At 29.3% G+C, this 12754-nt stretch overlaps 1 protein-coding gene across 1 annotated transcript; it reads left to right on the plus strand.

Moving 5' to 3' along the window:
• The first annotated feature begins 367 nt into the window (after nucleotides 1-367).
• On the plus strand, nucleotides 368-12472 carry LOC111040448 (ceramide glucosyltransferase). Its single transcript, XM_022324370.1, has 8 exons — nucleotides 368-1507; nucleotides 1636-1831; nucleotides 1907-2009; nucleotides 2168-2269; nucleotides 2548-2774; nucleotides 10411-10676; nucleotides 10792-10987; nucleotides 12048-12472. The coding sequence occupies exons 1-8, from the start codon at nucleotides 1392-1394 to the stop codon at nucleotides 12375-12377; spliced, it is 1536 nt and encodes a 511-aa protein (XP_022180062.1). The 5' UTR covers nucleotides 368-1391; the 3' UTR covers nucleotides 12378-12472.
• Nucleotides 12473-12754: the final 282 nt, after the last annotated feature.

A 12754-nucleotide genomic window follows, 5' to 3' on the forward strand; every position in this document is an offset into this window, starting at 1 on the left:
GCAAAGTATAAAGGACCAAAGCTTTTTGTGAAATTGGCCGTGCCGGACGGTAATAATAATAATATACATTATTCGTCCTCGTTCCGGTACGCCGACGTCGATTTTTGATTAATTTTCGTCCCAAATCACGTGCATCGCGTGTATAATAATAGTGTACTGCACACACACACATACACACACACACACACACACACACACACACACACACACACACACACACATACACCNCACACACACACACACACACACACACACACACACACACACACACACACACATACACCTACGCGCGCGCGCAAGTTCCCTAATTAAATCGATTCACAGCACACGTCGACGCGGCCCGTAGTGTGTAAGCGCGTTTTTTGAGCGCATTATTCAACGCTTTCAGTACACGCTCACATACGTTTAGCGAATTTTTCTGTAGGTACGCGAATCGCACGTTTTATTTATTGGTACGACGCCTACGGGTCTTCGAACGATATTAATAATAAATATTAAATAACGATTACTACTATACGATATCGATAATAATATGACGATGATCACCGGATACAACGTTATCATTCGATCACCTTCGGTCGCCTGACGTGATAATAACAGTAATAATAATAATAATAACAATATTGTTATTATTATGAACATCATCAGAGTTTTGGTATGCGATAGCGGCCAACCAGAATGGTATATACGAGGCTGCGGCAGCTGCAGCTGCTGTCAGTGACTGGAATCTTTAATCTATTTAGCGCCAACACCGTGCTCTACTCGATACTATCACGCGGATGTGTAATTTATAACAACAATAGTAATAGTAATAATGATAATTAATGAGTAATGCTTATCAGGCGACAGGCACGCATTATGCAACAATATCGTTCGATTATTGCTCACTCAGTCTCTAGTGTACATACGATATGCTGTACGTATGTATATATAATTAGTATTGTACATCATACATGAGGCGTCATGTTACATTACTCACTTACCAGTGACACCGCACACGTTTCGCCCTTTCGATAAAACATATTAGCTGATAATAAAGATGTTACGTAATCGCCGCTGCCGTACGAAATGTGTTTTCGGCTGGCTGTTGTACTCGTTGCTCCGTGAAGAGATTTCGATTGTCATTCGCCGACAACTAGCAGCGACCGCCTGACGGCCGAACGACCGACCGTCCGTTTACCGCCAAAGTGTGTTGCATTCCAACGGTGTTGTTCGTGCCGTAGTGACCCATTGCCGACGACGATAATACACCCAATACCGATAAACCACATACCAGCTACACAGTGTTTTTAAATTGTTATGTGAACGTGAAGTTGTGCATAGGTGTTCCAGTGCTCGAAGAGGATATAACTTGTAGATGGATACAATAGCAAGGATAAGCGGTAGAACTAATGATGCAACTGATACCACCCCCAATGTTTGCCGATTATGACATACTATTGGCTTGCGGGCTACTTATATTCTGGTGCGGTTATTGGTTGGTGCACATAAGTGCAATATGTTATGGGTAATTATTATACATTATACATATATATTTAAATTGATATTTGTATTTCAATGGCTACATTATTTCATCAAATTTCATTGCACGGTTAAAAAGTACAACCTTTAATCTTATTATATTTTCACTAATAGGAAGTTCAAACTCTACAGAAAACCCAAACCAGAATCATCTGTGCAGTTGATACCATCTCTAGTGTCTTTAGAACATGGTTTGCCGAGAAATAACAAAAAACAATATCCTGGTGTTAGTATATTGAAACCATTATTGGGCGTTGATCCTAATCTATTTGTCAACTTAAGCTCATACTTTCAAATGGAATACCCAATGGTAGTATTATATTTTATTATTAAGTGATGTAAGTCTTTTTGTATAATTTAGAGTTTTTTTTATAATCGTTTACAGTATGAAGTTCTAATATGTGTGGTTGATCAAAATGATCCTGCTGCAATGGTAGCTAATCGGCTATTGGAAATGTATCCATCAGTAGATGCTCGACTATTTTTAGGTATTTAAAGTATTTGAATATATTTGCATCAAAGTAGTTTCTTAAAAGCTCAATTAAATTTTTTGTTTTAATTTTTATAAAATATTATTTTTTTTAAACTCTTCATTATATCATTGGAAAGATTTAAGATTGTGTTTAATTTTAACTATGTTTTATAGGTGGTTCTCAAGTAGGTGTTAATCCAAAAATCAATAATGTACATGCAGCATACCAAGCAGCCAAGTATTCATTGATACTCATATCGGATAGTTCAATAAAAAGTATAAAAATGATAAATATAATTTTATTTACGATCATGCAATATAATCATCAAGTTATTATCAGCTATTTTATTTGTTTCCTAAATCATCAATCATGATTATTAGTTATTTATTAGCTATTTAACCTACATAATACATGAGTAGTGTTTTTCCTAAGTAGTTTTTATATCTACTAATAATTGATTAATACTATGAAGTTTAGTGTTGAAGTAAATCAAAAAAAAAAAAAAATCGAAACTCATGTATTTTATTTATTTTATCAATTATTTTATTTTCAGTGAAAAAAGATACACTTAGTGATATGGTTGATAATATGGCTGATGATGTTGCAATTGTACATCAAGTACCATTCACATGTGATCGAATTGACAATAGGACGGAGCCTATGACTTCACCTTTGTCAGATAATCCAGCAGATCCTTCATCATTTTTAAAATTAGATGGAAAAGTAGAATACCAAAACCAAACTCGCAAACAGCGGCGTTTTGTCGCCACCTTAGAAAAAGTGAGTCTTATTAAATACATTTACCATCTGTAGGATTTTTATTAAACTGATAATTTTACATTTTTGAATTCTGATAGCCATGAGCAGCTTTAAAAATGTTATAATGGAAGTATTTCTTACGTATGATAAGGAAACATACAATACTTATAAACCGTTTTAATTTAACATTCTACATAGTTTGCTGAATGTATGATTCATAAAACTGATTTATTTTTTTATTTTTTTTGTTTTTTTATTGAATATATACAATCTGTAAGTTAGTTTTACAATAAGAATATGAGCTAAAATAAGTAAGAAGACATGATTTGCTTGATAAAAGAAGTAACCCAGCGGCTACACTTTTCATGATTTATTTATGTTAGATATATATGTATATTATATATATACATATGTATTTTTTTTTTTTTTTTTTAAGTTTTGAGATTAAAAGTTTAGGTCACGGCACCATCTTCTCTTAAGCCTTCTTTGGGGATTCCCGGGTATTGTTTGTGAGTTTAGTGCTGAGATTAGCGGGTTGGGGTGGTTTTCTAGTCGTAACCTATAACGTTTGTGTATAGTTGATGCCATTTCTGAGACAGTTTTAATGTTTAGGTCTGTGTGGAGTGTGTGGTTGGATACGTAAAAGGGGGCCCTAGTTATCATGCGTAAGGTGATCGATTGAAATCTTTGTATCATGTTTAAATTTGATAATTTAGCCGCACCCCACAGTTGTACGCCATAAGTCCATATCGGCATGAGAAGTTGTTTATAAATAAGCAGTTTGGAATTGAGTCTGAGTTTGGAGTGATTACCTATCAAATAGTGTAGTGATTTCCTTCTGAGTTTAAGAGTATTACGTTTGATTTTAATATGTTCTGTCCAGGTGAGTCGCTTGTCTAGGGTTAGACCTAGGTAACGGATGTTGGACTGATTTATTTAGTTTTAAAATAAAGAATTCATTAGATTGACAGTTAATTTCAAAACATACAATATACATGTATACATATATTTAAGAATTTGACTTTTAATAGAGTTTTAGTTAATTTATAATAGCAGTTTTGTTAAATTGCTTTTAAAATTTGTTTTAATTTACTCTACTTGTAGGTAGTTTAAAGTAATAAAATAACCACAAAACGCTAAACATAATTGCTATTTGCTTAATTAAGTTATTTTCTTCAATTATTTTGATTTGGTAATAAGTGTGTTTTGTAGCTTAATGAACCTAACCTAATTTAATATTTCAAGCAATAATGACTTTGTTATAATAATGGCTATAGTTTTTGTTAAAAATTAAATAGTTGCATATTATTTTAATGAAAAAGAGTATGAAACAAACTCTCTAGAGCTCATCTTTAAATTCAATAAATTTAAGGAATATCTGTAAGAATATTTTATGCATTTTTATCGTTACATTAAACATTAGTAACTTATTTTAAGTAACCATGATTTATGATACTATGTTATCATTAATGTAAATATTAATAAACTATAATTGTATACCTATAAGACTACCTAGTTGTATTACCCATTATTACCCTGGTTAAAATGAATCTATCTTTCTATTGTTACCATTTCGCTTAAGTTAAAATTTAAGTTTTTTTATATTAACAAATGCTTAAAAGCTGACTTAAATCCAATATTTTTCAGATTGGAATTTATCTTTGTGTTGACACATTAACAATATGTTCAGAATTAATAAGTTGAAAATTCAACTTATCATTCTATTTATCTTTATAAGCATTTCATTTTTAAGATTTCATTTTTAGATTTTGAGCGGGCGACGAATGTATTGATTTTACCACAATATGTATTTCTTTATTTTATTTTTTGTTCTAAGACACTTTTTGTAGTAGAATAATTGCTCATCAACTTTGATGAAGGTTTCTTGAAGCAAATTGTGTATATTTAGTATTTATGGAAAGTCAAAATAAAAAATTTTGCAGTGTTTTGAAAATAATTGGTAATTACTAAAAAATAAATATGAAACTTTGAATATTATTATTAAAAATAATTATTTGGTTGTTCATCACATACTTTGTTTTATCATTGAATTCCAATTTAACACATCTATCGGGACTCCATGTCAAATTTATTTTTATTTTTTTTTACATATTTTTGATTATATTATGTTTTAATATTTAATTTCACTTAAAATATTCTTAGAAGAATATTCCTAGTGGTATTTTTACAGCTATAAACCAGTGTTTTTACAATGAAGACTGGTTTATATATTTATTTGTATGACTTTTTTTTGTTTCATGATATTATTATGTAAGGGGGGGGGGGGGTCGAAAGTTTAAAATGCTCTGTACATTTCTTAATATTCAGGGGAAAAAAATCAGATTTTGACATGTTGTTAGACCTAATTCAAAAACTAGCAACCACATTTTTAGTTGATTTTCACTAAACATTACACTACCATTTCCTATATTATATCAGGTATATTTTCAAAATAATTTACATGGGTATTTATAAACGTTTGACATTTGACATTTTTTTGTATTTATTTTTCTTTAAATGCACGCTTGTTCAAAAAGATTAAAAATGTAGTATAAGGTTCCTCTGAAGTTGTTATTATATTACTGGAATAAAAAAAAGTTGAGTGAAAATTCATTTTTTTTTATAATTATATTTTTAATCTAATTTTTTTTTACAAAATTCATCATAGTTACAAAATATGTAAATATTTTGTAGTTCAACATTTTTGAAAATTTTAATAACCATAACAAAGATTTTAAAATGTAATACATGTTCCTGATAACTTCCTAATAATGAAACAAAAAAAAGTTTTAAAAATATTTTTCAGGAGCGCCTGAATTTTAAATACTGATGAAATTGAATATTTGCACATAAAATAACAATTTCTCATCAAATAATTTTATTATTTTGTTGTAATTAAAAATGAATAACCGTAGTTAGAATAGTTTAAATGCTAATATATGTGATTGTTCGAAAGTCAATCATAATACTGCTCGGGTTCAAACTTTTTTAAAACATTTGAAAATTCTTTATAGGATTGTTTTGAACAATCAGTAATTAATACGCAAACAACTGGATAAGTTGTTTGGTTATAATAGATGTGTATGGTATAAAATTGTGAAAACAATTTTTTAACTGACCAACATGCCCCGCCTGCCATATGAATATTACAATTTTTAGGTATTTTTAAATTATTAATCGTCAAAAAAATCAAAATTATTTTTTTCTTTTGGATTATCATGAAGTGAATAGTTTTGAGAGGTATTTTGAGGACAAACTTGGGCTTTGGATCTCACTCCATGGACGGTTTTCGAGAAATCAGTGATTTGGCAATTGAGCAGCAACTACTAGTTGGTACAGTAGTAACAGCTTCACTTATTAAATTCCTTACACACTTGATTACTTTTTGCATAATTTTTAATTTTTTCCAAAATTTCCCCAACTTGAATTTTGACACCGTTTGGAACATGTGAAAGACTTGATTCTTTTAGTATTATGCCTATAATATATTATTATGTATAGGAATTAATATACTTTGTGAATGATAATTTTACTAGTGTGAAATGATTAAATTTGTATAAAACAATTACCTGTTTCATCTTAGGTGAAAAACACGAACTGTATTTATATTTATTATACTCGGTAAAGTACCAAATATATTTGTGTGTTATGTTAAAATATGATGTGCATTAAAATATAAAATGTCGATCGATCATAATATGTAATAACTAATGATCTGATAAAAATCAATATAAAAGATGTTTTATTCAAAGACATTTTGATCAGAGATATTTTGACTAAGGTATTATTTCGAAGATATTTTGACTGGTCACCAAATCCAATACCTACTGTACTACAGAGCCGTTACCCACCAAAAATGTTATCACAAATAATTAAATTTATTAGTTATTACTTTTACATACGTTTTTGATACAAATAATATGATGTAAATAAAAAGTCAGTGAATTTGAATAATAATTTTGTTTAGATATGCATACATACATAGATACCTTTACCTCTTATCACAGCTAGTTGCCAACATCAACAACTTAGAATGATCAAAATTGTTGCCCTGTAATTGTTGCCTCCATATCCATGTATTTATTTTGTAATATAATATTATATAACATGAAATGCATGACTACAAAAATTTTTTTTGTACAAAATATAAATAAATAATATTTACAACATAACCTATTGCATAAGATTAAAAACCAAATATAGATTACATTTAACTGATTTCAAAATCCAAGTAAATTCTAATTGAAATTAATAAAAATTCTGTTCACAAATATGCATTACGATGAATTCAATCTAGCTAGATTAGAAATTATATGCTGAAATCTGTAGGAACATGATAAGTACTAGTTATCGCTCAATAAGTTTTAAAAATGGTTGTAAAAGAATATTGTCCATTATATTTTGTAGAAGATAAAAAGTGCATAAAGGCTAAACAATATTTTGAACCCAGGTCGTACTTCATCGTCTAGAAAACCCATAACCAAATCACTTCTCCTGATGTGTAGTGAAGTGTATGACAAAATTAAAACACGTTTATTCTTATGCTTGCTATGTTTGATTGACAACTGATTGAATTTGGTAAAACACAAAAGCTGCCACTCTCATTTTATTGATTTCTGTAAACATATTGTTTTCTCTTAAAACATATTTATTAACATGTTTTAAATACTTGCTCAAGTGAATATTTTAATGGGGCTGAATGGGATTTTCAAATATGCAGCATGTACTATTAAAGATAATGCCTTGATATTATCAGAGCAATTGTTTCATGTAATATGAGACGTAAAGGGTGTTTAGCATTCATTGAACTCGGCTGTTCAACACACCTTCAAAGATATACAAGATGTTAAGGACAAAGTTAAGAGTACTGTTGGTCATTTTAAAATATGCTCTCAATGTTTCTATTAGTAATAATTTTAACACGGAGGTTCAGAGATTTGTTAAAAGTTAAAAATCCACATTAGCATTTATCATGGAAATCAAAAAATACCATTAATAAATAACCATTAGTCCCAAGAGTATCTGATCCTTCACTATTATAAAACAAAACAAAATGTGAATCTAAGACTTTTTAAATTATTTAAAAAAAAAACACTTTTTTGTAATACCTTTGTTTATAAACTCATATTATTTCTCAATGTTAGCTAAATAATTAGTAAAACAAAAATGAAAAAAAAAATATTTTAATAATACACAACTATTGAAACTTATATTTTAGTGTAATTGTTACATGAGGATACATCTATTGTATAAATAATATTTTATTTTATTTATGTTCTTTTTATAAAAAGATTCTGTCATTTTGGTAAATTTTGCTGAAATTCCTACTTGTAGTCATGATGAAATGAAACAAATTATTGAAAGAAATTTAGCTACCCTTAAATACTTAGTAGGTATCTACTACCTATGAAGAATTGATGAATATTAGTTCATTCAAAAATTGAATCATTTGAAACCATTGATATCAATAATGATTGACACTTGTCGTACATTTTTATCAACAATTGATTAGTAGTATTGAATTATTGACACATTATATTTTATTAGTGATAATATGATAATATAATATAATGTATCATGATTATGGTACATTAATAGTGAATAGTTAATACCCGACTATGGAAAAATATTAAAATGGATTTATGCCAATGTTATAGATATAAAGATGTAAGAATTTTGTTTGCCCAAACTGGTGTGAAAAAAAGCTCAACGGTTTGACCTAACGGATTTCTTGATTGAATGAAAAGAGTTAAATTTATGGCAACATTGTTAAAAAAAAGGATAGCATACAACTTGGCCCATCTATATCACCACAGAACAGACTGTTCTGAACAGTTTAGAAATGACACTTGATCGAGTTCTATCCTAAGAATATTAAGTATTGGGGCATATATTGGCACAGGGCAATTTAGCAGCGACACTTGATCAGCTTATTGAGTTCCTGTTCACCTGTGTTTTTGTAATGAAGTCTGAACCATCGAAAAAAATATAAAATGGCCTATAATATAAAATCTGCACCAACTTGAAATTACTGCCAGGCCAGGCCATAGTCACCCGACATGAAACCGTATCCGTAATATGATAAAGATTGGCATATAATGTGCAGCAAAAACAAAAACATATTTTAATTGGAGAGTTTTGTAATTTGTTATACACAGTTGTAGTTGCTTCATACGAATGAGTATCTAATGAGCGCTACATGTGTGAAATTTTCGAAACTATCGACATGCAACCAGACTATTTTTTAGTTTGCTGCTAGAGTTCACTGCTATCCAGATATTTTGCATTTTTTTAGCATTTTGTTACTGTACCAGTGGTGCGCAACCTTTTTTGATCCACAATCCCTCAAAATTATTTATTTTGGTAACACGACCCCTCCCCCCCTTTGTACCAACATTATGTAAGTGTATAATATATATTTACTTCATAGTCTTAATGTATACAAACATATTATTTATATAAATTAAATCATTAATTTTAATATTTCTGTAATTTAATCAATTCAGAGCATAAAAAAAAATACAAAATTAGAGTTAAATCAAATCTAAAATTAAAAAGCTACTGAAATTATTATAATGATAATCAACATTTTAATATTTTTTAAATTATAAAATTACTAATAAATTATTTTAATGAGAAACCTCAGCTTGCATTGTAGACATGATTGTTTTTATGTTTGGTTTGATTTTTCATTCGGTGTAAAATTATTGGCGACCCCTCTACTAACATTTTGTTATCCCCTTAGGTTTGCACACCACTGCACTACACTACACGATGGGGTGTGAATCCACTTTTAGAGTAACCATAACCTATGCAGTATAAGGTCTGTGGTGATAACAATGCTACGTCTCCGGAATAACAGCCAATTTGTCTGTTTTTCTAGACCACAATTACAGGATTTGGCCAAAAACACTCTGGCTGGTTCTTAAAATGTCCGGTTAAGTGTCAGTTAACACTGACCAGCTAATAACCGATTTTATTACCTACAGAATTCTGCTGTTGACTTTAACCGAACATTGTAAGAACACTAAGAACGGTCTGCAGTGTTCTAGCTCTAGGTTGAAATAACCATAACAAATGGAGATTACCACGATACATACCCATTGAGTTTGTGAGATTTTATTTGCTCTTATAATATTATGCAACAGGTATTGACTATTGTCTATCTGTTTTTAACAATGTTGGGCCTAGACAACCCCTGGTAGGGTATAGGGGACACATAGTCAACATATCATGTAATGTTGAATATATAATGGCTATTGATTAATAATTTGAATTTTCAACTCAAACGTAATATTGAATTGCCTAACTTTGGTTGGTCAAACAGAGTCGTTAAATCTTGAAATTTTTTAGTTTATCTGAAAGAGTTGACTCTCTTGACTGTCTGAGCCGGGCGTCCAGCCATCCCACTAACCTAGGTGGTTAACCTACTCACAAAGTCACCAATTTATCTTTATGAATGATACCTATACAATCATGCTTCTTCACCGACAAAATGAATATTGTATATTAGAATTCATCTATCAGCTTGTGTGTCATGTATTTATGTTCTATCAATCTTAGTATTAAAGTACTACTGAACAGCACAGCAGTCTATTTTAAGACATTTTAATTAATGTATTATAATTTATAATATGATTTTTTTTTTTGTGTTAAGGTATTTTTTGGAACTGCTCATGCAAGAGTGTATTTAATGGCTGATCTTGTAGGAGCTATATGCCATACAGGTATGTCAACACTATTGCGCAAGCAAGCAATGGATGAATGTGGTGGCTTGCAAGCATTTGCCGGTTATCTTGCTGAAGATTATTTTATGGCCAAATTGGTAGTTGCCCGAGGTTGGCGCACTACTGTAAGTAGCCGGCCTGCATTACAAAATAATGGAGGAAGTGAACTAAGTAAATTTCAAGATCGTCTTAGAAGGTAATATATTATAGATACTGGTTATTTTAATTTAATAAATGCTTAAGTGTTATATTAATTTTTTTTAATGTAGATTTCCTGAATAAGTACTTATACCTACATTAATTTATTGCAGGTGGGTCAAACTTAGGATAGCTATGGTGCCTCACACAATTGTGTTGGAACCATTATCTGAATGTCTGATACTAGGCGCATGTGCTGCATGGGCTGCTAATACACTTTCTGGCGGTTCAATTGATCCTTATGCGTTCTATATGATACATGTGCTTGTTTGGTTCTTATTAGATTGGATTCTTTTAAATGTGATGCAGGTATGCTACATTTTTAATATATATTTTTTTATCTTAAATACAAAATTGCATACTGTATCTTTTGAATGTTAGGCAAAACTGAAGGTTTTTCAAAATAATTTGTCAAATTTAAGAAACTTTAACTAATTTGTATGTTACAATATGTTTTGATAAATGTGTAAAAATAATTTTTATTTTGATAAAATATTTCAATTAATGATTCACTTCAGAAATTCCAATACAGGTTATATAGACTATACAAATATATTTTTAATGATCCACAAATTAGCCTAAGTATTCTATTCATTTTTAATATTAAATTTATATTATTGAATATTGTAATGGCTAAATGCTGTTCAAAAAGATCATAATCAAAAATCATTTGTAAGTTCTAATTAACTGTAAAACATTTATTCTCTTAATAAAAAAGTTGCATGTCTAAAGAAACCATTGCTTAAGATAGCACATCTTAATGTTTTTTTTAGCTTTGACTTAAAACGTATTTAATTTTGAATTTTTCTATCTATAAATATTATCAATGTACTTAATATTTGTTAACATTTTTTACTGTGAGTTTTGATCATTGACTGTCCCATTGATACCGGTCTTCTATTAAAGAAGGCAAGTATAACATGTAAAAATGTAAAAAAAAAAGAAGAAATTGAAATTGAAAACGATAAAACACAATTAAGTTACCTTAATTAATTGAAAAAAGTCAATGTTTGTTGTTAGTTTGTTACCTTTAATAATTGAGTAGGAGCCTACTACACTATATCAGTGGAATTTAAATATTAAATTTATCAAAAATGAATAATTGATACTAAATACTTATGTCTAACCTATCTTAAATTTAAATATCAGATGTGATTGAAGTAATGTAATTTATTTAATTAGTTTTTTTATCTGAATATAATATTATATAAATCTTAAAATGTTAAAATAAGTGCAAACTATGTATTTTAAAAAAGTACAATCTTATATTTTAATATAATTGAAACTGACTGCTATTTAAAAATAAACTATACTTATTACACTTATTAGCTGTAAAAAATTTACCATTTGTTTGTATTTTAAATTCCAGAATGGGCCTTTGCCGTTTACAAAATTTGAGTACTTAGTTGCTTGGTTGTATAGAGAGTTCATGGGACCATACCTGTTTTTAACAGCACTCTTATGGCGCCCATCTGTTGTTACATGGACCACACGGCAATATCGCCTGCGTTGGGGCGGTCTATCAGAAATCTATAACCAACACTCAACAAGCTCTAGCTCAGATTCCATACCTGCCACAGTGCCTATAGCAACTACTACCAGTGTCACTTATGACACAACTGTGCCTAATAATTATTGTAGTACTCACCAGCAGCAACCTCCAAATGGTATTGGGTTCACATCAAAAATTAAAGTTTAAAAAACAGCAAATAGCTACTTACAAACTTTTTTACGAATTTATTTTTAAACTAAGATAATAATTTACCTTCAATTTAAGAATAAGCATTATTTATTGAAAATACAATGATCTGGAAAAATATTTTTGATGTTACGTGCCTTTTGAAAAATCTATGTATAAACTGTATTATATAATGTTATAATTTTGTAATTAAAGTAATAAATAAAATATATGTAATAATATATTTACAGTATGTCCAAAGATAAAAGTGATTTTTTAAATATTTTTGAGGAATGTTCAATTTAAAATATAATTTTTTCCTTAAGTAGTTCACATTTTGGAAATAATTTAGATTTTGTTATATGCGCATGTGCTCAAAAACAATTTTTTTAAAAATA

Source organism: Myzus persicae, unplaced genomic scaffold, assembly GCF_001856785.1.
Source record: "Myzus persicae strain clone G006 unplaced genomic scaffold, MPER_G0061.0, whole genome shotgun sequence".
NCBI lineage: Eukaryota > Metazoa > Arthropoda > Insecta > Hemiptera > Aphididae > Myzus > Myzus persicae.